General features: G+C 45.2%; 1 protein-coding gene across 1 annotated transcript in view; it reads left to right on the top strand.

Annotated features, from left to right (window-relative positions):
- The first annotated feature begins 13,134 nt into the window (after positions 1-13,134).
- Positions 13,135-26,177, top strand: part of furina (furin (paired basic amino acid cleaving enzyme) a) — a 119,415-nt gene continuing 106,372 nt past the window's right edge. The window contains exon 1 of the mRNA XM_068015604.1: positions 13,135-13,756. Within this exon, the coding sequence (XP_067871705.1) occupies positions 13,586-13,756 (171 nt within the window). The 5' untranslated portion in view covers positions 13,135-13,585. The remainder of the gene's footprint in view (positions 13,757-26,177) is intronic.

Genomic DNA, 26,177 nt, shown 5'->3' with positions numbered 1-26,177 from the left:
CCACAGTGAGAGTCAATGTGTGTGGAACCCATTACCCCAGTGAGAGTCAGTGTGTGTGGATCCTGTACCCCAGTGAGAGTCAGTGTGTGTGGAACCCTTACCCCAGTGAGAGTCAGTCTGTGTGGAACCCGTACCCCAGTGAGAGTCAGTGTGTGTGGAACCTGTACTCCAGTGAGAATCAGTGTGTGTGGGACCTGTACCCCAGTGAGAGTCAGTGTGTGTGGAACCTGTACCCCAGTGAGAGTCAGTGTGTGTGGAACCCTTACCCCAGTGAGAGTCAGTGTTTGTGGAACCCGTACCCCAGTGAGAGTCAGTGTGTGTGGATCCTGTACCCCAGTGAGAGTCAGTGTGTGTGGAACCCTTACCCCAGTGAGAGTCAGTCTGTGTGGAACCCGTACCCCAGTGAGAGTCAGTGTGTGTGGAACCTGTACTCCAGTGAGAATCAGTGTGTGTGGGACCTGTACCCCAGTGAGAGTCAGTGTGTGTGGAACCTGTACCCCAGTGAGAGTCAGTGTGTGTGGAACCCTTACCCCAGTGAGAGTCAGTGTGTGTAGAACCTGTACCCCAGTGAGAGTCAGTGTGTGTGGAACCTGTACCCCAGTGAGAGTCAATGTGTGTGGAACCCATTACCCCAGTGAGAGTCAGTGTGTGTGGAACCCGTACCCCAGTGAGAGTCAGTGTGTGTGGATCCTGTACCCCAGTGAGAGTCAGTGTGTGTGGAACCCTTACCCCAGTGAGAGTCAGTCTGTGTGGAACCCGTACCCCAGTGAGAGTCAGTGTGTGTGGAACCTGTAGCCCAGTGAGAGTCAGTGTGTGTGGAACCTGTACCCCAGTGAGAGTCAGTGTGTGTGGAACCCGTACCCCAGTGAGAGTCAGTGTGTGTGGAACCTGTACCCCAGTGAGAGTCAGTGTGTGTGGAACCCGTACCCCAGTGAGAGTCAGTGTGTGTGGAACCTGTACCCCAGTGAGAGTCAGTGTGTGTGGAACCCGTACCCCAGTGAGAGTCAGTGTGTGTGGAACCTGTACCCCAGTGAGAGTCAGTGTGTGTGGAACCTGTACCCCAGTGAGAGTCAGTGTGTGTGGAACCTGTACCCCAGTGAGAGTCAGTGTGTGTGGAACCTGTACCATCATCTTTAGTCAAGGAAGGTAGAAAAAACTGGGGGAAATCCGTTTATAACAATCAGAAAAACCAACAAAGGAAATTCGTGCTGCAGAAGAAACCAACATGGCAGGAAGTTTGGTGACAGAATACTTTTTACCTTTTCCAGCGAACCCAGCGTGACCACAGTGTATTTTCCAGAACAGTGATAAGACATCCAGATTAGTTGCTGACACACAGTTAGGCGTCAACTTGTCCTGTGCTGATGTCAGGGCTGCCAAAACCACACAGTGTAGCAGCTGAGAGCTAAGACCATTAGAAATAGGAGCAGGAGTCAGCAACATTACCCTTCAAACCTGCTCTGTCATTCAATAAGATTATAGCTGATCTTCTACCTCAACTCCACGTTTCTGCCCAAGCCCTGAATCCCTTGATTCCCTTGTTTCCCAAAAATGTATTGTGTTCTGACTTGAATTGAGTATTCACAACTCGCTGGTTCGAGAATTCCAAAGATTCACAACCCTCTGAGAGAGGAAATTTCTCCTCATCTCAGTCCGAAATGACCAACCCCTTGTTCTGAGATTTAGTCCTAGACTCTCCAGCCAGAGGGAAACAGTTTCTCAGCATCTACCATGTCAAGCCAATTCATTTCAATGAGATCGCCTCTCATTCTTCTAAATTCTCGGGTATATACGTCTAATCTGCTCAATTTCTGTTTGAAAGCTGATGTAAACACCCTCTGTCAAATTTCTCTTGACCTCCTGAAGCATCAAGCTGAAGAAGATAGATTGAGGGTTGGTGCAAGGACGCACCCTTGTTTTATGCCACTGGAGATAGGGAAGTTGTCAGAGAGTGCTCCATTCAGTTTTACTTGACCTTTCTGTTCTACACGCAGCTGTCGGAGTATCTCCAGGAATTTAGGTGGGCAACCCAGTCTAGATTGTATTTCCCACAGTCCATCCCAGCTGATGGTATCAAAGGCCTTTGTGAGGCCCATGGAGGAAACATATAGGCCCATGTTCTGTTCCCTGGCAGTCTTTTTAATCTACGATGACTCTCATTGCTTACAAAGACCACAGAAGTGCACATCTTGGAACTTCTTTCTGCTGATGATTGTGCCCTTGTGGCCCACACACAGGAAGCACTACAGCTCATTGTGAACCGCTTCTCAGAAGCAGCAAAGGCATTCAGCCTTACCATCTGTCTGAAGAAAACAGAAGTGCTGTTCCAACCCCCACCCCGTGAAAATTACAACCCCCCCACCCTCACCAACACAGATCAATATTGATGACCAAAGTCTCAACACCGTTCATCAATTCACATATCTGGGCAGCGTTATATCAAATGACACCTCCAGCAGTAAAGACATTGACAACCATTTGTCCAAAGCCAACAGCTCTTTTGGTCACCTCTCTAAATGAGTCTCGAAAAATCACTCCTTGCACATTTCCATGAAAATGCAAGGATACAGAGCTGTTATTATCACCACCCTCTTGTACGGCTCCGAATCCTGGGTCCTGTACAATAAACAAATTAAGCTACTTGAACACTTCCATCAGTCCTGCTTGTGTTCCATCGTGAATATCAAATGGCAGGACTACATCACTAATATTGAAGTCCTTGGAAGAACGAATTTCCCCAGCAATGAGAACATTCTCCTACAATGACAGCTGTGCTGGACAGGACATGTCTCACGAATGGAGGACACCAGAATGCCAATAGCAATGCTGTACGGAGAACCGTGCCCGGGGAAGCGGAATCGAGGCGCTCTGTGAAAACTTTTCAAGGACCAGCTGAAGAAACGGCTTTCCTTGGCTGACAATGAACAATGGGAGCAGGAAGCTGCTGACAGGAATGACTGACGTTCAAAGATCAGGAATGCTACACGCAGGTTTGGGTGCTTAAGACGTGAAGCTGTAGGTGAGAAAGGTCAAAAACGGAAGGAAGCTGCTTCTGCTTGGGTTCCCCCAGATTAAGAATTCCTGTGCCGCAAATGGTCAAGGGCCTGCAGATCTAGAATTGGACTGGTTAGCCACCAGTAAGTGTGCCAGCAGCCAGAGAGCCGAATCCCCCCTTGATCTTCGTCTGCAAAGAAATAGCCATTGCTCAATCTCTCTCCATAGGACAACCCCATCGTCCCAGGAATCAATCTAGTGAACCTTTTTTGCACTCTATCTAAGGCAAGTATATTCTTCCTTGGGTAAGATTAGATGAGATTTTCAATCCAGCCCAGTTTTGAAGTGGGTTCCCTGCCAATACCTCAACTTCAACAGCTCTCTCTTCCTTTTAACTTTAATTCTGAGAAGGACAAGAGCAGGCGATGTCGTGGGAACATCATCATCTCCTGCTTGCTCTCCAGGTCAGGCCCCACCTCAGCCAATGCGCTGTCAAGGTGGTGCTGGGTTTTCTCCTTGAGGGGATGGTGCTGCAGCCATGCAGTTACTTTCAGATACTGACCCAGTAAGAATGAAGGAATGGTAATGTACGTCCAAGTTAGGGGGTGATTTTAAAATTCTCATTCTCGTGTTCAAATCTCTCCATGGCCTCAACTCTCCCTGTCTCTCTCACCTCCTCCAGGCCTATAACTCTCTGAGATCTCTGCACTCCTCCAATTCTGGCCTCTTGAGCATCCCCGATTTTAATCGCTCCACCATTGGTGGCCGTGCCTTCAGCTGTCTGGGCCCTAAGCTCTGGAATTCCCCCCCCTAAACCTCTCCATCTCTCTACCTCTCTCTCTTCCTTTTAGCCCTACCTGAAAACCTACCTCTAACCAAGCTTTTCGTCACTGATCCTAAAATCTCTATCTTTGGCTCAGAGTCAATTTTTGTCTGATTGCGCTCCTGTGAAGCACCTTGGGATGCTTACTACGTTAAAGGTGCTATATAAATGCAAGCTGTATTTGCTGATTTGGTAGTTGAGCCCATGTGTAAATGTAGTTCTGGGAGTCAGTGTGGAGGTGAAGTGGAATAGGGGAGCAGAGGGGCAATGAAAACCAGGATGTAATTCAATTCCCCTTTCCAATTGTATCCTTAATACTTGGATTTGATATAATTAGTTTCAGTCTAACAGTAGATGTGAGAGGAATCTGGGAGTGGATACCTGGATCTGATTCAGGTCACTATCCAGGAACTCCTTCTGCAAAGCCCCCACAGTTCAATAGCCTAACAATACCCACAAGGAAAGTACGGTCATTCCCGTGGGGGGCTGTCGGACTCTCCTCAAATCTCCTATCAGGCGAAGGAGGGTGATACGTGAACTGGGTTTTGGGGTGTGGGTGAACTCTGTATGACCCGGTGCAGTTGATGAGCCTAAACAGCATCTCACCACCCAACACCCAGGCTGGTGGGAGAAAGGCAAAGTATTGTTCACCTAAAGATTAAGAGCACTCCCTTGGTGCTCATTGGCAAAGTGGGGCGCTTGGCCATAAGGACCAGATACTCTGTTTAAGTGACATTGGTTGACGGATAATTACTGGCCAGAACGTCAGGGAGAGCTCCCCTGCTCTTCCTTGGATATTGCCATGTGATCTTTTACATCCACCTGAGAGGGCAGACGGGGCCTCGATTTAGCAGGCTGAAATGGGCAGACACATGGCCATTATATTTCATGCAGAAGAGTGTGCAGAATGCATTTTGGGAGATATAGTGAGGCTGTACTATAAACTAAATTGTGCCATGTTAAAGGGGGTGTAAGAACAGAGCGATCTGGCAGGGGGGTGGGGGGGGGTGCAGGGGATGGAGTTTCACATACGCAAATCTTTAAAGGTGGCAGCACAAGTTGATAAAGCTTACAGGATCTTTGGCTTTATAGAGTCATACAGCACTGAAACAGGCCCTTCGGCCCACCGAGTCTGTGCCAACCAACAACCACCCATTTATACAAATCCTACATTAATCCCATATTCCCTACCACATCCCCACCATTCTCCTACCTACACTAGGGGCAATTTACAATGGCCAATTTACCTATCAACCTACAAATCTTTGGCAGTGGGAGGAAACCAGAGCACCCGGCGAAAACCCACGCAGTCACAGGGAGAACTTGCAAACTCCACACAGGCAGTACCCAGAACCGAACCTGGGTCCCTGGAGCTGTGAGGCTGCGGTGCTAACCACTGCGCCACTGTGCCGCCCCTATATTTTGGAGCACTGAGCCGTGTAGCCAGCAGGATATTTATAAATAGAGACATCAAGTACAAAAGCAAAGAAGTTATGCTAAACCTTTATAGAACACTGATTAGGCTCCAATCCAGAACACTGCAGAGAAATAACAGCTCCTGTTAAAATGTGAAGACACTAACATTGGTCAGATATCATGAGCAAGCTTTACAGTCAAAAGGGTAACTTCTGATAATACGAAAGAACATGCATCATTAACAGTGTCGTTTGCACCCACAGGATGTCATAAAGCACTTTACAGCCAGTGAGGTATTTTTAAGTTCCAGTTACTGTTGTAATGTAGGAAATGCAGCAGCCAATTTGTGCACAGCAAGATCCAAAAAAGAGCAATGAGACAAAGAATCATTACAGGTCTGTGCAATGAACAGGGTAGCTATGCCCAGGCTTGCACATAGAAATCTAAAACGACATCAACACCAACTTGGCTGGAAAACTCGTTTTCTTTCTGCTTCTCTTTCCACAGATGCTGCCAGACCTGCTGAGTGGCATTTCTTGTTTTTATTTCAGATTTCCAGCATCCGCAGTATTTTGCTTTTATTACATGGAAAACCTATTTGTTTGTTCTTGTGATGAAATCAGTCTTTTTAAATGAAAATTTCATTATCAATGAAACAAGCCTCTGAATCAGTTGCATGGTTTAAAGTGCTGATTCATACACAGCTTTGGGGTCTGGGCATGGAATTCCCTGCCTGTGCCTCTCTACCTCACTACCTCTCTCTCCTCTTTTAAGACACTCCTTATAACCAACCTCTGACCAAGCTTTTGGTCACCTGTCCTAATATCTCCTTAGGTGTCTCCGTGTCTAATTTTGTTTATCATAGAATCACAGAATTGTTACAGTGCAGAAGGAGGCCATTCGGCCCATCGTGTCCGCACTGGCTCTCCAAAAGAGCAACTCCCTCAGTTCCATTCCCCCGCCTTCTCCCCGTAACCCTGCACATTCTTCCTTTTCATATAATTATCTAATTCCCTTTCTGAATGCTTCAATTGCCTCCACCATGTTCTCAGGCAGCGCATTCCAGACCTTAACCACTTGCTGCGTGAAAAAGTTTTTCCTCATGTCACTTTTGCTTCTCTTACCAAATATTTAAATCTGTGCCCTCTCGTTCTCGATCCTTTCATGAGTGGGAACAGTTTCTCTCTATCTACTCTGTCCAGACCCCTCATGATTTTGAAAACCTCTAACAAATCACCTCTCAGCCTTCTCTTCTCCAAGGAGAACAGTCCTAACTTCGCCAATCTATCTTCATAACTGAAATTCCTCATCCCTGGAACCATTCTCATTAATCTTTTCTGTACTCTCTCCAATGCCCTCACGTCTTTCCTAAAGTGCGGTGCCCAGAACTAGACACAATACTCCAGCTGAGGCCGAACTAGTGTCGTATACAAGTTCAACATAACTTCCTTGCTCTTGTACTCTATGCCCCTATTAATAAAGCTCAGGATACTTACTGTATGCTTTATTGACCACGCTCTCAACCTGTCCTGCATCTTTAATGACTTATGCACGTATACACCTAGGTTCCTCTGCTCCTGCACCCCCTTTAGAATTGTACCCTTTATTTTATATTGTCTCTCCATGTTCTTCCTATCAAAATGAATCACTTCACATTTCTCTGCATTGAACTTCATCTGCCACCTGTCTGCCCATTCCACCAACTTGTCTTTGTCCTTTTGAAGTTCTACACTATCCTCCTCACAGTTCACAATCATAGAGTCATAGAGTCATACAGCATAGAAACAGGCCCTTCAGCCCACCGTGTCCATGCCGACCATAATGCCTATCTATACTAATCCCACCTTCCTGCATTAATTCCATATCCCTCTATCCCTTGCTCATTCAAGTACCTGTCCAGATGCCTCTCAAATGTTGCCACTGTTCCGGCCTCCACCAATGCTTCCAAGTTTCGTATTGGGGATGTTTATAATGCCCCTGTGAGGCACCTTGGGATGTTTTAATACATTAAAGGTGCTATATAAATATAAGTTGTTGTTGTCTGATTATTGACTGAGGGTATGTAAACATCTTGGGGTAGCTGCACCAACAAAGGTTGTTCCTTGCAAACCCTGTAAAAATACACTTCTACATATTATATTAATTTATGTTGTCATTGCTTTGTCATTGTAATGTTTTCTGGCTTCCATCTCAGTGTTCGATGTCCGTCATTAACCACTTTGCTATGCACCTTCATTTGTCTTCAAAACTTGACATCAAAAGTTTCTTTTTGAATTCATCCAAAGCTCTGCTACCTCTGCCCTAACTCACACCAAGTCCCATTTAGCATCAGCCTCTGTGCTTGCTGACTTACAGTGGCTTCTGGCTGGAAATATCCCAGTGTTAAAACTCTCTTGTTTTCAAATCCCTCCATTGCCTTGTCACTCCCTATCTCTATCTCTCCTCCAGCCCCACAACCCTCCGAGATATCTCTGCTCCTCTATTTCTTACACATCCCTGATTTTAATCATTCCACTATTGACGGCAAGGCCTTCAGCCCCAAGCTCTGCAATTTCCTCCCTAAACCTCTCCGTCTCTCTACCTCGCTTTCCTCCTTTAAGATGCTCCTTAAAACCTATTTCTTTGACCAGTACAGTGTAACATCAAAGAAACTGATCCTGAATCTTAGGAAAAGAATGCTTAGGTGCTACATTTTGTCATCTGTGTTAAATGCCTCGGAGACATAGACAACAAACAAAGAGACTGTTGATAAGCTGAATGCATTTGAGATGTGGACAATTGGGAGAATGTTCAGCCTATCAGACAGTAAGAATAATGAGGATAATAAAAGCAAAATACTGCAGATGCTGGAAATTTGAAATAAAAACAAGAAATGCTGGAAATACTCAGCAGGTCTGGCAGCATCTGTGGAGAGAGAAGCAGAGTTAACGTTTCAGGTCAGTGACACTTCTTCAGAACTGGCAACTATTAGAAATGTGAAAGGTTATAAGCAAATAAAGCAGGGGTGGGGCAAGAGATAACAAAGGAGAAGGTGTAGATAGGACGAGGTCACAGAGAATAACCGACCAGAAGGTTATGGAGTAAAGGCAAACAATATGTTAATGGTGTGTTGCAAGACAAAGCATTCGTACAGATAGGGTGTTAACGGACTGAAAACTGAACAGCCACAAGAACAAACTAAGAAAAAATAAAATAAACACAAAAAAAAATAACTAAAAATAAAAGTAAAATGGGGGGCCCGTCATGCTCTGAAATGATTGAACTCAATGTTCAGTCTGGCAGGCTGTAGTGTGCCTAATCAGTAAATGAGATGCTGTTCCTCAAGCTTGCGTTGATGTTCACTGGAACACTGCAGCAATCCCAGGACAGAGATGTGAGCATGAGAGCGGGGGGGAGTGTTGAAATGGCAAGCAACCAGAATCTCGGGGTCATGCTTTCAGACTGAGCAGAGGTGTTCCGCAAAGTGGTCACCCAGTCTGCATTTGGTCTCCCCAATGTAGAGGAGACCACATTGTGAGCAGCGAATACAGTATACTACATTGAAAGAAGTACAAGTAAATCACTGCTTCACCTGAAAGGAGTGTTTGGGGCCTGGGATAGTGAGGAGAGAGGAGGTAAATGGGCAGGTGTTACACCTCCTGCGATTGCAGGGGAAGGTGCCATGGGAAGGGGATGAGGTGGTGGGGGTAATGGAGGAGTGGACCAGGGTGTCATGGAGGGAACGATCCCTTCGGAATGCTGACAGGGGACGGGAGGGGAAGATGCGTTTGGTAGTGGCATCACGCTGGAGGTGGCGGAAATTGCGGAGGATGATCCTTTGGATATGGAGGCTGATGGGGTGGAAAGTGAGGACAAGGGGAACCCTGTCGCGGTTCTGGGAGGGAGGGGAAGGGGTGAGGGTAGAGGTGCGGGAAATGGGCCGGACACGGTTGAGGGCCCTGTCAACCACAGTGGGGGGAATCCTCGGTTGAGGAAAAAGGAGGCCATATCAGAAACACTGTCATGGAAGGTAGCATCATCAGAGCAGATGCGTCGGAGACGGAGAAACTGGGAGAATGGAATGGAGTCCTTACAGGAGGTAGGGTGTGACGAAGTATAGTCAAGGTTGCTGTGGGAGTCGGTGGGCTTATAATGAATATTATTAGACAGCCTATTCCCAGAGATGGAGACAGAGAAGTCGAGGAAGGGAAGTGTCAGAGATGGACCATGTAAAGGTGAGAGAAGGGTGGAAATTGGAAGCAAAGTTGATAAAGTTTTCCAGTTCGGGGCGGGAGCAGGAAACTGCACCGATACAGTCATCAAGGTACCGGAAAAAGAGTTGGGGGTGGGGGCCTGAGTAGGACTGGAACAAGGAATGTTCGACATATCCCACAAATAGACAGGCAGAACCAGGACCCATGCGGGTACCCATAGCGACACCGTTTACTTGAAGGAAGTGCGTGGAGTTGAAGGAGAAGTTGTTCAATGTGAGAACAAGTTCAGCCAGGCGGAGGAGGGTGGTGGTGGATGGGGACTGGTTGGGCCTCTGTTCCAGGAAGAAGCGGAGAGCCCTCAAACCATCCTGGTGGGGGATGGAGGTGTAGAGCGATTGGACATCCATAGTGAAGAGGAGGCGGTTGGGGCCAGGAAACTGGAAATTGTCAAAATGACGTAGGGCGTCAGAAAAGTCACGGATGTAGGTGGGAAGAGACTGGACCAGCGGAGAAAAGATAGAGTCAAGATAGGAAGAAATAAGTTCAGTGGGGCAGGAACAGGCTGAAACAATGGATCTGCCGGGACAGTCCCGTTTGTGGATTTTGGGAAGGAGGTAGAAGCGGGCTGTCCAGAGTTGTGGGACTATGAGATTGGAAGCTGTAGAGGGAAGATCTCCAGAGGAGATGAGGTCAGTGACAGTCCTGTGGACAGTAGCTTGATGTTCGGTGGTGGGGTCATGGTCCAGAGGGAGGTAGGAAGAAGTGTCTGAAAGTTGGTGCTCAGCCTCTGCAAGGTAGACAACACAGCACCACCCTTGTCTGCAGGTTTGATGACCAAGTCGGGGTTAGACCTGAGAGAATGGAGTGCCTCAAGTTCAAAGGGGGACAGGTTAGAGTGAGTGAGGGGGGGAAGAGAAATTGAGATGACCAATGTCTCGCCGACAGTTTTCAATTAAGAGATCGAGAGCGGGTAAGAGGCCAGGGGGTGGGGTCCAAGTAGAGGGAGAATGCTGGAGGCGGGTGAATGGGTCTGCTGGTTGGGGGGAGGACTCCTGGTCAAAGAAGTGAGCCCGGAGGCGGAGGCGATGGAAGAAGAGCTCAACATCATGCCAAGCGCAAAATTCAATGAAGTGGGGGCGTAAGGGGATAAAACTGAGGCCTTTGCTGAGTACAGAACGTTCAGCGTCAGAGAGGGGGAGGTCAGAGGGTATAGTGAATACACGGCAAGGGGTCAGATCAGAAGGGGTGGGGTCAGAGGGAAGTGAAGGGGAAGAAAGATCTGGAGGGGTATTAGTCCCCATCAGCTGCTGGAGCTTGCGCTCCTTAACACCTGAAAGGAAGAAAAAAAGTTTTTTGTTAATGCGTCGGATGAGACGAAGGATAAAATGAAACTGCGGCGTAGAACAGCTTTGAGATAAGATGAGGCGGTGCTGCTGTAGAGAGAGGTTCAGTGTGTACATGTGGTGGCGCATAGCACTGAGTGTGGATCTCAGGATGCGGCGAGAGTAGCAGTCCGAGGAACGTTATATTTCTCGGAGATATCTGTAGTCCTGGGTGGATTCAAAGCATGATGGGTGAAATGGCAGTTGGAATCCACGTGGAATAAGTTGGAGCCGGAGACAGTCACTGAGGAAGGAGATGTGGTAGACACCAGGACGGAAATAGAATAAAGAGGAAGTGCTCAGAATGGTTGGGGAAAAGAAGAAATTAGTGCATAACATCGAAGAGAGAAAGATACAATATTTTGGTCACATCATTAGAGCAAAGACAAGAATTTTGGAAGGAAAGAGCGACGGGAAATGTAGGAGAGGGAAGCAGAGAAAAAAATAGATGGTGGATATAATGGGATGGATGCAGTCGACCTATGCAGAATGTCTCAGGGCAGCACAGGACAGACAGAGGTGGAGATTCATGGCAGTCAACCTTCTGGGGAGAAGATGACACCAATGAACGAATGAATTGCACCAAAAAAACCAAAGACTTTAAAGGAACCTTAACTAATCAAATTAAGGTGACTTTTCCAGAGGTGATGATGCACTCCAGACTCCCTGGTCGCAAAAGGCCTCAAGTGTACCAGCGGACACTGCGTGCTCTCTCTGCAGGGACACCCGGGTGTAGCCGGGGAACAGAGGTATTAGGCTGAATGACCTCCTTAAACATGGCATGGACTCAATGGACAGAATGGCCTCCTTCTGTGCCATAAATGACTCTATGAGCCAATGACCACCTGCTGCCTGGACCTGTTGATGGCCACCTTGGCCAGGCCCAGGAGCAGTGTTATGGATTTATAAGCCTCTCTATGTTTCTGAAAGATTTGATGTAATGCTCTATCTTACAAGCCTTTTTATTCAGTTATGTTGATTTAAAATATGTTGTTCTTTTATAGAAAAGTCAATTATTTAATTGCGTTTGGTGATAAATCTCATTCCTGTCATTTCCACCGATGATGTTGTTATGCAGGCGAACGTTGAGATACAACAATAACCTACATTCATATAGCACCTGGTAAAACATGCCAAGGCACGTCACAGCAACATTATCAAACAAAATTTGATACTGAGTCACATAAGGCAATATCAGGACAGGCGGCCAAGCCCATGGACCAAGGGGTAGGTTTAAGGAGTCTTAAAGGAGGAAAGAGAGCTACAGAGATGGAGTGGTTTGGGGAGTTCCAGAGCTTAGGGCCCAGGCAACTGAAGGCATGGCCGTCAATGGTGAAGCGATGGAAATCGGGGATGCACGCAAGAGGCCAGAATTGGAGGAGCAGAGTGCTCTTGGGGGCTTGTGGGGCTGGAGGAGGTGACAGAGATAGGGGGGACATTTGAAAACAAGGATGAAAATTAAAAAATTGAGGCAGTGCCGGACCAGGAGCCAACGTAGGTTAGCAAGCACAGTGGGTGATAGATGAATGGGACTCAGAGCAAGTCAGGATAGAGGGTGGCACAGTTTCTGATGCGCTCAGAGTTTAGTCACTGTCTTGTTAAACCTCATTTCATATTGAGATATGACAGTTCTGTTTAAATGATATAATTATCCCGTTCGTCATGACAGCCCTGCTCTTGACCTCAGTGATGGTGAGTTAGTGTCAGTGTGGGTGGGAGGGGGGGAAATGAGGAGGAATTGTGGCCATGGCTCTGACGTCATCGGGGAAGGCGGGAAGACACACGTCACAGCGACACGCGCAGGGGCGGGGCCAGAGAGGCGCAGGCGTCACCTGACAGTTTTGAAGGGGTGGGGAAAGTGGGCGTGGCGAGCGGAGGGAAAGAGGCGGGGTTGGCGGGGATGGGCGGAGCCAGAGGGACGCCGGCGTCACCAGACTGTTTTGAAGGTGGGGAGAGTGGGCGTGGCGAGCGGGGGGAAAGGGGCGGGGTTTGGCGGGGATGGGCGGAGCCAGAGGGACGCCGGCGTCACCAGACTGTCTTGAAGGTGGGGAGAGTGGGCGTGGCGAGCGGGGGGAAAGAGGCGGGGTTTGGCGGGGATGGGCGGAGCCAGAGGGACGCCGGCGTCACCAGACTGTCTTGAAGGAGTGGCGAGCGGGGGGAAAGAGGCGGGGTTGGGCGGATGGATTTGTTTTCCTCCTCCCCGGTGCGCGCGGCTGCAGCGGTTCGGTGGTACGCGCATGCGCCGTTGCCGGGCGGGAGCGGCGAGGAGGAGCAGGAGTAGGCGGCGCCGTGCGCGGGGCGGGAGCTGGGGACGGGGATTGTTCGCTGAGCTCTGGGGGTGGGGGGGGAAAGCGGAGGGCAGTGAGAGCCGGGCGGCCTGCACACGCTCACTCAGCCCCCACGCACCATGGACAGCCGGCACCGCCGCTGAGGGAGCAACTCGGGACACCCGCGCTTCATTCTGTTTTACCTCACGGTTCCTCCCGGGTGAGGGGCGGAAGCGAGCGAGCATCCTTTCTATTATTTTGGGGGAGGTGGGGGTCGCCGCCGAGAGCGGGTGAGGGCCGGTCTTGCCCCCCCCCCCCTCCGCCCCCCCAAATCCCTGGACGGAGGGACACCCGGAGTCTGGCGGCGACCGAGCCCGGGGCCCTGAGGCGGCGGCAGCGGCGGGGAGCGGAGCCCGGGGGGACTGAAGCGGACGGGGCGGGACTCGTTGAGCAGAAGTGGCCGGAGCGTTGACCAGCTGACCATTGCAGTCAGTCCAGAGCGGCCAGGGGATGGAGTGGGGGCTGAAGGCTGTCCTGTCCTCCTGGATCCTCATGGCGCTTTGCGCCGCTTCCCCGGCCCCGCCGAAAGTTTACAGCAACACCTGGGCGGTGCGGATCTCCGGGGGGCAGCAGGCGGCCGACAGGGTGGCCGCAGAGCACGGCTTCACCAACCTGGGAAAGGTGAGCAACCCCTGCATTCAAATCGTTGCACACACCCTTTAAAAAGTTAGTCTTCATGGGGATGGGGGGGGGGGGAAGTGCATGCAACTTTATTTTACAACAAATCCGCAGCGCAGCAAGTTCAGATTCCCTAAAAACTTCAATCCTTGTCTCATTGTCCTGACGATATTGCGATTGAAACGATTAAAAGATGCAAGGGCCCCTCTTCAGAGGGAAATTTGATCAGTTTTTTGGTGACATTTCTGTTCAGAAACAGTATTTTCAGGACCGAAATGTCTCCTTTCCCCCATCGGAGCGGTCCACTCACTTCTCTATTTACCTGTACCCTTAAATATACCCCATGCTACAAACAGAATGCATGATAACTTTTAAAGTGGACTTTAATAAACATTTGTAAAATCTAAAATTAAAGAAGGGGGAAAGGACAAGGGAATGGAACTAACAGTGAGCCCTCTCTACAGAGATCTGACAGAAGTGATTGGCTTCTCTCTGCTGTAAAATTAAACCTGATTCTGTTTCGAGTACTCACTTGTAATGCATTCTGTATTATAATAACCCTTTGTATGAAATCTTGTTTTAGTCTCTCCCAATTTGTTTGTTTCTAATTGCATATAATTTGGTTATGGAAATAATTATCCCCGAGTATGCGTTACATTTCTCTGCTTATCTATAAGATCAAGCTAAGTATTTACTACATAATGTCGTGCTTGCAGTAGCCTTTATGCCATCACGAGTCTTTATCATTGAGTCCTGGGGCTCTAATTTGTGTTCTGCATCGTAGGTTGTCGCAGCCCTTTCTCTTATTACTGTGTAGTTCCATAATGTGGGCAAAAAAAATTGTTCCAACTGTCTGTGTGCTTTTGTCCAATATTCTTCAACACATTCTCACTTGGTATTGGAGAAATTAAGGTTTCTGTGAGCGGATGAGTTATAGTTGAATTGAACAAGTGGCTTCCCTCACTACTTTTATGTATAATCCATAATTTTTACTTGTAGGTTCAAATTTTTTTGAATGTTATAGTGGGCTGTTGCAGTAGATTTAGGAGGGTGAAAAATAGTGGAGGCTTAATTTTAAATGCCAGACTCCCTGTGTGTCTGAACAGGTTTTGGGATGAGCCTTGCTCCTCAGTTGGGTCTCTACCTGGCTACTAATTTGGAGTATGGATCTTGTTTAGTAACAAAATAAGCCCTTTTCTTTGATTTTGACTCCCTTTATCACTGTATTTTACCATCATATCAAATCTGTATAGACAATGTTGTTGCACACTTTGCTGCCGTATGTTGCCACTTATTCCTATCTTGTAAAACGAGTGTGGAGCAAACTAGCATTCCTGGAACTCAACAGAATCATGTTTCTGAGACCACAGGACGACGAGTTTCATGCTAATGTACATGAGCTACAGACTTCTAGATGTTAACCAATGGTTTAATACACCTGAGTTCAGAATTATGTTGCAGTTAGTTTCATATTTTGTCTTTAGCTCAGTGATATCTTTGAGTGGGATATGTGAAGTGATGTGTAAGAGCTTTAACTGTTCAAGTTTTATTAAATTAATTTTTAACTTTCCTCGTGAACTTTCTTGTATTCTAAAATGTGTGCACTGGTTTCTAGCATATCCTTAAATTAAAGGTAGTAATGATCTGCACTGTCTACATGCGCTCCTGTTACCTGTGCCAGTTTGGTAGAATTTAATAAAATCTTTACTAGTTGATATGTAGAAATTGGGAAGTAGATTTTTTTCTGAACTAGAAGAGTAGTTTTCTAATGTCAATTCACTTTGTGTTACCTACTATTGCTCGTGAATTTAATAATGTTTGTTGTTTGAAAATGGAAACATTGGAATATTTAGAAATGCTCAAAAGTCCTGGTGAGTTAACTGTCTGCTTGTGATCGAGTGGGGTGGTTTATTCATGTAGTGTGCTGCAGAGTTTCTGTTCCTGTAAATTGTATATTCCTGACTACGGCTGTTTTGTTTGGAGAGGCTGAGGACATCGTATTCCTGCTCCTATTTCTTATGTTCCTATCCACAATTCCGCAGGGGACAGTGGTGGGGTGGGTGGGGGAGGAGATTCACATGAACAATCCTGGGATACTCTTCCATACCATTTGAGCTTCACATTTGGTGAGATGCAGCAGTAGGTTGTCTGCGATTGTCAGGCAGAGAAAAGTGCAGTGTGGGAAGCAGTGAATGCAATTATTGTAAAGTTAGTAAAATAAATGGAAGGTTCAGGTGACAAGTTAAACTGCATGAGTATTGCTTTTTCTTTTAATATTCTCATAAGGAGCCTGGGAAAGTATTATTCATGGTGACTCGCAATCTCTGTGTGCTGCATTAGCTGGTAAAAACCGGTCGAGAGACCTGTTTGAAGTCAAATCTGTAATAAAAGAGGGGAGCGAATCTACTTCCGTGGGGTTAATGTTGGGTAGAAGCATGATGGAAGCTCATGAAAGCCTCGAAAATGTATGTCCGTTGTGACATTGGGTCCTTCATATTGTCAGTTGCTATCAGCAGCAGGAACTCTGCGTCAAATGGCACTCCTGACATTTTAGTTTGATGTCAGCACTCCTTGAGTGAAATAGTTTTTTGACTTCACTAAGGACTATTCATACAGTAATTTTGTATGGTGGGTTGAAACATATTAATCATACTTCCTCCTGCATCAATAGTCACACTGCATTGGGGGTAGAGATACTGTTGCAGCAGAAGTGTTTACTGTTTAATGGTATAGTTCTGTACCGTGATCTTCACATGATACACCCTAAGGAAATCTTTTTGTCATGCTATTGAGTCACTTCTGTATAATGTAAACGGAGTAACTTTCATAAGTGAGCCTGATGAAAAATTCACATTTAATGTTGCCCCAGGCTATGTTTGACCTTTTCATGGAACATGACAATCAGCTGCAGTGGTTTGATTTTATACAGTTGGGAACAAGATAGGCCATTGAACCCCTCAAGCCTGTTTCGCATACAGTGAGATCATGGCTGATCTGCATCTTAGCTCCATACCCCTTAAATCCCATAAAAGGCAGAAGCAGGAGCTGCAGTTATTTTTGCGAAGATTAAAATGCCATGTGATTTTAATGGATAGCATTTTTTTTGGTGTGTAAAAGTCTGAGTACCTTTCTCCCTTTGACTCTGAATTGCAGTGTTTAGGATATGGTGCCGAGAAACCGTTCAGTAACTCACCCAAGTCGCCATGTCTTTTTCACCCGTGAGCTTTGATAGCAATTTGATAGTGAGAAAATCATTTCAGATCAGCGAATGGAACACTGCAATTGCATTTGAGACCTTACTGGTTTATTTATCCATATACGTGCCTCTTGATCTATTTATTCATTGGATCATTATGGAAATCCTGTTGTCTTGATACGCTTTGTAGTGTCCAATTTAACAGCTGAACAACCCTTGAACCCAAACCCAATGTTAGCATTGTCCAAAACTGTAGGATGGAGAGTAAATGGAACAGATCTCCAGTTAAATTTTGTAACCTTTGGATTGAAATATCTGAAGGAATGTGCTTTTTATTATGTAAGGAAATGTGGCATCCAATTTGTGCACAGCAAGGTCCCACAAATAGCAGAGATAAATGACCAGATAATCTATTTGTGATTTTGAGTGAAATTTTGGTCAGGACACCAGGAGAGCTCCCCTGCTTTTCATACAGTGGCATGCAAATTTTAGCATGCACCTGTGAGGTTTAACATCTCACATTTTGGGGTACAGTATGAATAATTGAGATATCACCTGGTAAGTGTAATGTGTGGGAGGAACAGGTACTTTAGTTTAGTGGTTCCCAAGCTAATCACTACTGGAATTCTCTAGATGTCACATTGTGGACTAATTGCTACAGATTGATTGCTATGATTAGGCCGCAGATGCTTCTGTCCATGACCGTATTGATAGGAGTGAGCCCCGCACAGTCCTTGTGGAGACGTTGAGGATACCCTCCATCGTGTTGTGTGGCACTACCACCGTGCTAAATGGGATAGATTTCGAACAGATCTAGCAATGCAAAACTGGGCATCCACGAGGTGCTGTGGGCCATCAGCAGCAGAATTGTACTCAACCACAATCTGTAACCTCATGGCACGGCATATCCCCCACTCTACCGTTGCCATCACGCTGGGAGGCCAACCCTGGTTCAATGAAGAGTGCAGGAGGGCATGCCAGGAGCAGCACCAGGCATACCTCAAAATGAGGTGTCAACCTGGTGAAGCTACAACCCAGGACTACTTGCGTGCTAAACTGCATAAGCAGCATGCAATAGACAGAACTAAGCAATCCTATAAGCAACCGATAAGATCTAAGCTCTGCGGTCCTGCCATGTCCAGCCGTGAATGGTGGTGGACAATTAAACAACTAACTGGAGGAATAAAAACAAGAAATGCTGGAAATACTCGGCAGGTCTGGCAGTATCTGTGGAGTGAGAAGTAGAGTTAACGTTTCAGATCAGTGGTCCTTCATCAGAACTGGCAAATATTAGAAATGTAATAGGTTTTAAGCAAGTAAAGCGGGGGTGGGGCAAGAGATAAGAAAAGAGAAGGTGTTGAAAGGGCAAGGTCACAGAGAATAACTGACCAGAAGGTCATGGAGCAAAAGCAACCAGTATGTTAATGGTAACTGGAGGAGATGGCTCTACAAATATCCCCATCCTCAATGATGGGGGAGCCCAGCACATCAGTGCAAAATATAAGGCAGAAGCAGTTGCAACAATCTTAAGCCAGAAGTGCCGAGTTGATGATCCATCTCCTGAAGTCCCCAGCATCACAGATGCCAGACTTCAGCCAATTCGATTCACTCCGCTTGATATCAAGAAACGACTGAAGGCACTGGATACTGCAAAGACTATGGGCCCTAACAATATTCCAACAATAGTACTGAAGACCTGTGCTCCAGAACTTGCCGCGCCCCTAGCCAAGCTGTTCCAGTACAGCTACAACACTGGCATCTAACTGGCAATGTGGAAAATTGCCCAGGTATGTCCTGTACACAAAAAGCAGGACAAGTCCAACCCAGCTAATTACCACCCCCTCAGTCTACTCTCAATCATCAATAAAGTGATGGAAGATGTCATCAACAGTGCTGTCAAGCGGCACTTGCTTAGCAATAAACCTGCTCGGTGACGCTCAGTTTGGGTTCTGCCAGGGCCACTTAGCTCCTGACCTCATTACAGTCTTGGTTCTAACATGGACAAAAGAGCTGAACTCGGCGAGGTGATAGTGACTGCCCTTGATATCAAGGCAACAATTGACCAAGAATGGCATCAAGGAGCCCTAGCAAAACAGGAAACGGGGGGAAAACTCTCCACTGGTTGGAGTCATACCTAGCGCAAAGGAAGATGGTTGTGGTTGTTGGAGGCCAATCATCTCAGCCCCAGGACATCACTAGAGGAGTTCCTCAGGGTTGTATTCTAGGCCCAACAATCTTTAGCTGCTTCATCAATGACCTTCCTTCAATCATAATATCCAGGCTTGGGCTGTTAAGTGGCAAGTAACATTCGTACCACACGAGTGCCAGGCAATGACCATCTCCAACAAGAGAAAATCTAATCATTTCCCCTTGACATTCAATGGCATTACGATTGCTGAATCCCCCACTATCAACATTCTGAGGATTACCATTGACCAGAAACTGAACTGGAGTAGCCACATAAATACCGTGGCTACAAGAGCAGGTCAGAGGCAAGGAATCCTGCGGCGAGTATTTCACCACCTGACTCCCCAAAGCCAGTCCACCATCTGCAAGGCGTGTGATGGAATACACTCCACTTGCCTGGATGGGTGCAGCTCCAACAACACTCAAGCAGCTCGACACCATCCAGGACGAAGCAGCCCGCTTGATTGGCACCCCATCCACAAACATTCACTATCTCCACCACCGACACACAGTGGCAGCAGTGTGTACCATCTACAAGATGCACTGCAGCAACACACCAAGGCTGCTTAGACAGCACCTTCCAAACCCGTCACCTTTGCCAACTAGAAGGACAAGGGCAGCAGATGCATGGGAACACCACCACCTGAAAGTTCCCCTCCAAGCCACACACCATCCTTCACTGTCGCTGGGTTAAAATCCTGGAACTCCCTTCCTAACAGCATTGTGGGTGTACCTACCCCACATGGACTGCAGTGGTTCAAGAAAGCAGCTCACCACCACCTTCTCGAGGGCAATTAGGGATGGGCAATAAATACTGGCATAGCCAGTGATGCCCACATCCCATGAATGAATAAAAAAAGGTCAGCAATTCTGTTGTATTATGCGACTAACAATGGTAGAAGGTAAACTAGATGGCCCTTGGTCTTTTCTAGTTAGCAATTCTTATGTTCCTGTACCTGAAACATGGCCCTTCTGACAGTACAGCACTCTTTGATACACTACCCTAAATTGTCAACCTAGGTTATGTCCACCAAATCTTTGGAGTTGGGCTTGAATCCATGATTCTGACCCAAGAGAGTGCTGCTATTGAGCCAGGACTGATGCATGAAAACTCCAAATTATAAAAAAAACTGTATGTATAAAGTACATGTTGAGAACAGGACATTTGTGCAAAATTGGCCTCTTTATCTCAGGAACCAGACCTCCTGCTTTCATAGGTTATAAGTTAATCAGTTATTGCATTTTTTTGTATACTCCACTGGCCTCTAATCAGTGGGTGTCCTCTACCAGAAAAAATCAATTTCAAGTTTAAATATTTAAATAGCATCTTCAAGATGTCTTGGATTGTGTACGGTACCATGGTGGGGAACACTTGTGTAAACTTTAAAACGTTGCTTGGATTTTATTTGCCATCTCCCAAATCTGCAAAAAAAAACTGACTGACCACTGTTGAAATTCTTGGATTAAACAAAGCCTGCACTCATTTCCTAAAACTTCAGGCGTGGTTCTGAGTAAAAACAATTACCGTTTACCAGGAAAGAGATGTGGTGAGGTTGAAGTGGTTGGTTTGTAAATGTGTGTTGTCACGTAGTGGTGCGGCTTAAAGCAGCACTTGTTTGAATACTTTTTCTGTGTTTGAAGAGAGTTCATCTTTCGGCTGACTGAAAAAAACCTTTACTAAAGACAGGGACTAAAGTCTAAAGATCAAATACTTGTAAAATTTAAATTGTGATCTGGAAAAAGTAGTATTTAGGATTTTTAAAAAGGCTTCTTGGCCCATGGACCCAAACCTCTAAGATATAATCTGTTAACCAAATATGTCTCCAATTTCAGTAGCATTCACTGTCTTTATTGCCAGGGTAATTTTGCAGCAATAGGTGGTTTTTATGTGTAATAACTGATTCCGATTCAATACTGTTGCAGTCCAGGTTTGTGATTTAAAGTGCTCCAATTCTGGAAATGGTGAATATAAGTAAGCAAGCTTGTAATTGAGTGAAACATTGGAACTTATACAATCCTGAAACTTGACTCTCCATTTATAGTAAGTATAGGGGTGAATGTCAGACAGAAGGAGTATTAATGTGAAGTTTATGTTTATATTAGCTTTTGGAGGTCATTGATACCACCCACCACCGCTTTACAGGATCGTGACATGATTTAGTATTTATTTGTCACTAGGTTAATTTAGCAGATTGGTATTAGCAAGCAACAAGAAAATCGTATTCAGTTAGATTTTACATTGTCTCAACTCATCACCTCGCATAGCACACAGCTGCCCCCGTGACAGGCTGATAACCAGCAGTACTTTACCCTAATTCAAAATGCTTTCTCCAGATGTAACCCAAGTTTGAAAGGACGAACTCCAATTATGTTGCTGGTTTTCTAAATACAAGTGGAAATGTAATATTCATCTATTTTCTACACTCCTGATGTATTGGAATTTTCATAAGAAAAAGCCTTCTGCAAGATAGTTTTTGTTTGCCGTCATTGAATTTTCTTAAGTTATGATTTTAAAAATGTCATAGTTATTCCTGTGCTAAGGTTATTGCCGTGTGGGAATGTAATTTTAAGGATACGAGTGTTGTATCTAATAGTACTATTTTCTTCCAATCACTGCAGTTATTTCTTGCCTAAGAGAAATAAGTGTGAAAATTAGTTTGCTTGCATAGCCAAAGGACAGTAACCTTTTGGTTTCCTTTTACACATTTCAAAAATGTGGTAATTTGGTTTTCTTACAATAACCACGTGTACGTTACATTTTTACTGTTACAGTAAAATTTCACACTAGTGTTAAAACAACTGAGGCAGTGTTAGCGTTGCATTATCACTACAGAAGAATCAACGCTGCAAATGACCTTTGTCATTCCCCATCACATATTGGGTTAGAATGTCATGGTATTCTGCTGCTTTGTAGTGAGACACTGCATAGCGTTCTAATATTTGCATTTGTTTGTGTTATGTTGAAACTTTGTCTTGAGGATTTACACTGCTTACATTGCTTCCAGATGTTATGGGGAAAATATCAAACAATGAATTCACGGAATAGTTCTTCAATTCTTCCTTCCCCCATCCCCGATCCTGTACTGGAAATGTGCCGATTCACCCTGAGGTTTAATTCCACAGATCCTGGCAGTCCATTTATTTCACCCAAGCAATTATTGTTCATGTAAGCCTGTGCTTTTGGAAGCAGGAGGCATTACTGCTGGTAATCCTGTCCTCACCAGCATTTCCAGCAGGGAACTCTGGGTCTATCACTTCCCCCACCCACCCCAGTCCATGATCCAGGGATGTTAAAGCCAATTGTAGCACCCCGCTGTTTCAGCAGCTGAGCAAGTAGTTCAGTACAGACTAGGGATTGAATTTGGGACTGCCCTAGATTTTACAGATCTACTAATTATCTTTAGCAGCTGAGCCATTGAGGAGTCAAATCGGGCTGGTACTGTAAATTGGTGACTAACATCACAACATAGTGCTCAAGATTGTTGGATATTTTGGGAAAAAAATTACTATTGGGAGTGGAGAGTACTCTGCACCACCCATAAATTGGCATGAAAAAACTAGAAAAATTGTTCGGAGGGATTTGGATAAATACAACATTTCACAGGTAGACAGTGTAGTACTTCATGTTTGCACAGTTTGTCTGGCTCTGCTCGAAGAAAATTAGAGAACCATTGGGTGGCAGTATGTTGGAATGTGCCAGATTTTTTTTAGTCAATGTTTGTGTGACACTTTCTCCAGAATAAATACTGACTTTAATCAACTTTTTGACTCCTGGAAGTTTCAATAGTTTCAAAATTTAGCAACTTTGACTTTTACTTGATGATTTAGTACGTTACTCCGAGTGAAGCCAACATAAGAGGGAGATTGTGTGGAAGAAGGGATTGTGATAGAAACATAGAAAATAGGAACAGGAGTAGTCCATTCGGCCCTTTGTGCTTGCACTGCCGTTCAATACGATCATGGCTGATCGTCCAAACTCAGTACCCTGTTCCCGCTTTCTCCCGGTATCCCTTGATTGCTTTAGCCCCAAGAGCTATAGAAACATCGAAGCAGGAGTAGGCCATTCGACCCTTCGAGCTTTCTCCGCCATTCATTATGCTCGTGGCTGATCATCCAACTCCGTAACCTGTTCCTGCTTTCGCCCCATACCCTTTGATCCCTTTAGATCCAAGAGCTATATCTAACTCCCTCTTGAAAACATTCAGTGTTTCGACCTCAACTGCTTTCTGTGGTAGCGAATTCCACAGGCTCACCACTCTCTGGGTGAAGAAATTTCTCCATCTCAGTCTTGAAAGGTTTACCCCGTATCCTTAGACTGTGACCCCTGGTTCTGGACTCTCCCGTCATTGGGAACATCCTGCATCTACCCTGTCAAGTCCTGTTAGAATTTTATAGGTTTCTATGAGATCCCCCTCACTCTTCTGAACACCAGCGAATATAATCCTAACCGACTCGATCTCTCCTCATATGTCAGTCCCGCCATCCCAGGAATCAGTCTGGTAAATCTGCGCTGCACTCCCTCTATAGGAAGACCATCCTTGCTCAGATAAGGAGACCAAAACTGAACGCTATATTCCAACTATATCTAACTCTTCCTTGAATATACTTAATGATTTGGTCTCGGCTGCTTTCTGTGGTAGAGAATTCCACAGGTTCGCCACTCTCTGGGTGAAGAAATCCTTCCTCATCTCAGTCCTAAATGACTTACCCCTTTTCCTTAGATTGTGACCCCTTGTCCTGGACTACCCTGCCATCGGGAACATCCTTCCTGCATCTAGTCTGTCTAGTCCTGTGAGAATTTTGTAGGTTTCGATGAGATCCCCTCTCGTGACTGGGAAATAACAGTCTGGTTTTATTCAAAATTAATTCCTATTTGTGCAATGAAAGTTGGTGGACAGTTTTATTCAAATTGGTCATGGTAGTTGTTCATATTTCCAACCTCACTGACAACTGCACACTCGTCTAGCAGGAACTGCTGCAAAGCTATTGGGAATGAATATTGCATTTTGAGCTATGAAACATTTGAGTGAAGTACTGGTGGAAGCAATTGTAGGAGATGAATAAGGATCATGCAAAACCTTTTATTGGCACAACATTAAAGTGTTATTAACTTAACTTTTCCCTTGAGCATTTTGGTACATAGAAACATAGGAGCAGGAGTAGAATATTAAGCCCATCGAGCCTGCTCCGCCATTCACTTCGAACTTGGCTGATCATCTACCTCAACGCCACTTTCCCGCGCTATCCCCATATCCCTTGATGTCATTAGTATCCAGATATTTAGCGATTTTCTGTTTTGAACATGCTCAATGAGCTTCCACAGCCCTCTGAGTGAAGAAATTCCTCCTCATCTCAGTCTTTATGTAACAACACTAGAATCTCTGTCTGCTCAGACTGGTTCAAATGACTACCATCAGGAAGTACTGCAGAAAATGTTTCCTAAAGGATGGTTATTGGGATTAAATAATTATGGAAATGAAAACAGGGCAGTGAATAATTTTTTACAAGGTTAAACAATATCGGTCTTCAAAATCTTCAACTGTCAGTTTAGAAAGAGTTAGGAACTGGAGACTAATGCATTTCAATTTACCCAACGTAGGGCAATTGAAATGGGATATCGCTGAGGTTTCATTTCCCACAGTGTAATTATTAATTTGAATTACCTATTCATTTTGTGCTAACGGTTTAAATTCCAGCTAGCCTGCATGTTGACAATGACTTGACTGTTCAGCTGTCCGCACTAGTAACATTGAGGGCTTTTTCCTTCTCCAATTTTGAAGGGATTTGGAGAGCTAGAACTTTTGCATACTGTATTACTTGCAAAAAAGTCTTCCACTTTGAGTATTTTTCCATTCTCTGTCAACGGGACAGAAATCCAATCTTCGTGATCAGCAATGCATGATGTCAGTATGCCATATGAGTGTACCTTGCATTGTATTTAGATCTGCATTAGAATTGGAAAACAGCTGTTCTGATGTGCATACTGTATCTGTGTAATCAAACCTTGTTATGAAGCTGAGGTAGCTGGATCCTGTTTGGAACAAGTGTTCAACAATTGGTGTCGACTTGAGTTACAGATTTGTTACTGAAATGTATAGTTCTTTGGAAGTCAGTACTGCATTATCAATTGAATTTTTAATTTCCAAATCTTGTGAAATAGTTTCTAATTAGTATATTTTTAAACTAGCTTTTAATAATGTCTCTGAATATTGAAGATTATTCTAGGCATCTTCTGTGCATTGTCTTTAGTGTTAGTGAATACTACAGACTACTTTGTTGCACTTCTGTATTCTTTTAGCTCAAGTGACATGCAACCGTTGTGGTGGGCCCAAGATGATACATCAAATTTTGAAGTATTTGTGCTGTTAGTTATTTTATTAAAAATCATTCAAAACTGGATCCTTGTGGAATTGACTGATGTATTCCTTTCTTGTCTAAAGGATTTCACCTGCATGTGATGAACATGTCCCAACTTAGCCTGTTGCATTATATGTGAAATGTGTTAGGGTAACTCGTGGCATTACTAAGCAAGACCAGAATTCCATTTGTTTACATTATTTAGTGGGTTAAATGCCTTTTGTTATTGGTGTTCCCAATGCTAGTGCAGTGGGAAACCACATCAATTGAAACAGTAACTTAATCTTCAAATTACTCACAAAATGTTTAAATCTTTTTTCTTTGTATCAGGAGAAATACTGCAGTTTCTTTAATACTAAGGTATTTGTGTGGCTGAACTATAATCTGCAGTAGATAGACTTGTTGGTCCATATAATTGTGGTGAAAGTTAAGTCCGTATGTATTTAGAATTATAGAGTCAGAGAGATACAGCACTGAAACAGGCCCTTCGGCCCACTGAGTCTGTGCCAACTAGCAACCACCCATTTTGACTAATCCTACATTAATCCCATATTCCCTACCACATCCCCACCATTCTCCTACCACCTACCCTACACTAGGGGCAATTTACAATGGCCAATGTACCTATCAACCTGCAAGTCTTTGGCTGTGGGAGGAAACCGGAGCACCTGGCGGAAACCCACA

This window comes from Heterodontus francisci, chromosome 35 (assembly GCF_036365525.1).
Source record: "Heterodontus francisci isolate sHetFra1 chromosome 35, sHetFra1.hap1, whole genome shotgun sequence".
Lineage (NCBI taxonomy): Eukaryota > Metazoa > Chordata > Chondrichthyes > Heterodontiformes > Heterodontidae > Heterodontus > Heterodontus francisci.
The sequence above is the reverse complement of the archived record's forward strand: the minus strand, read 5'-3'. Positions and strand labels throughout refer to the sequence as shown.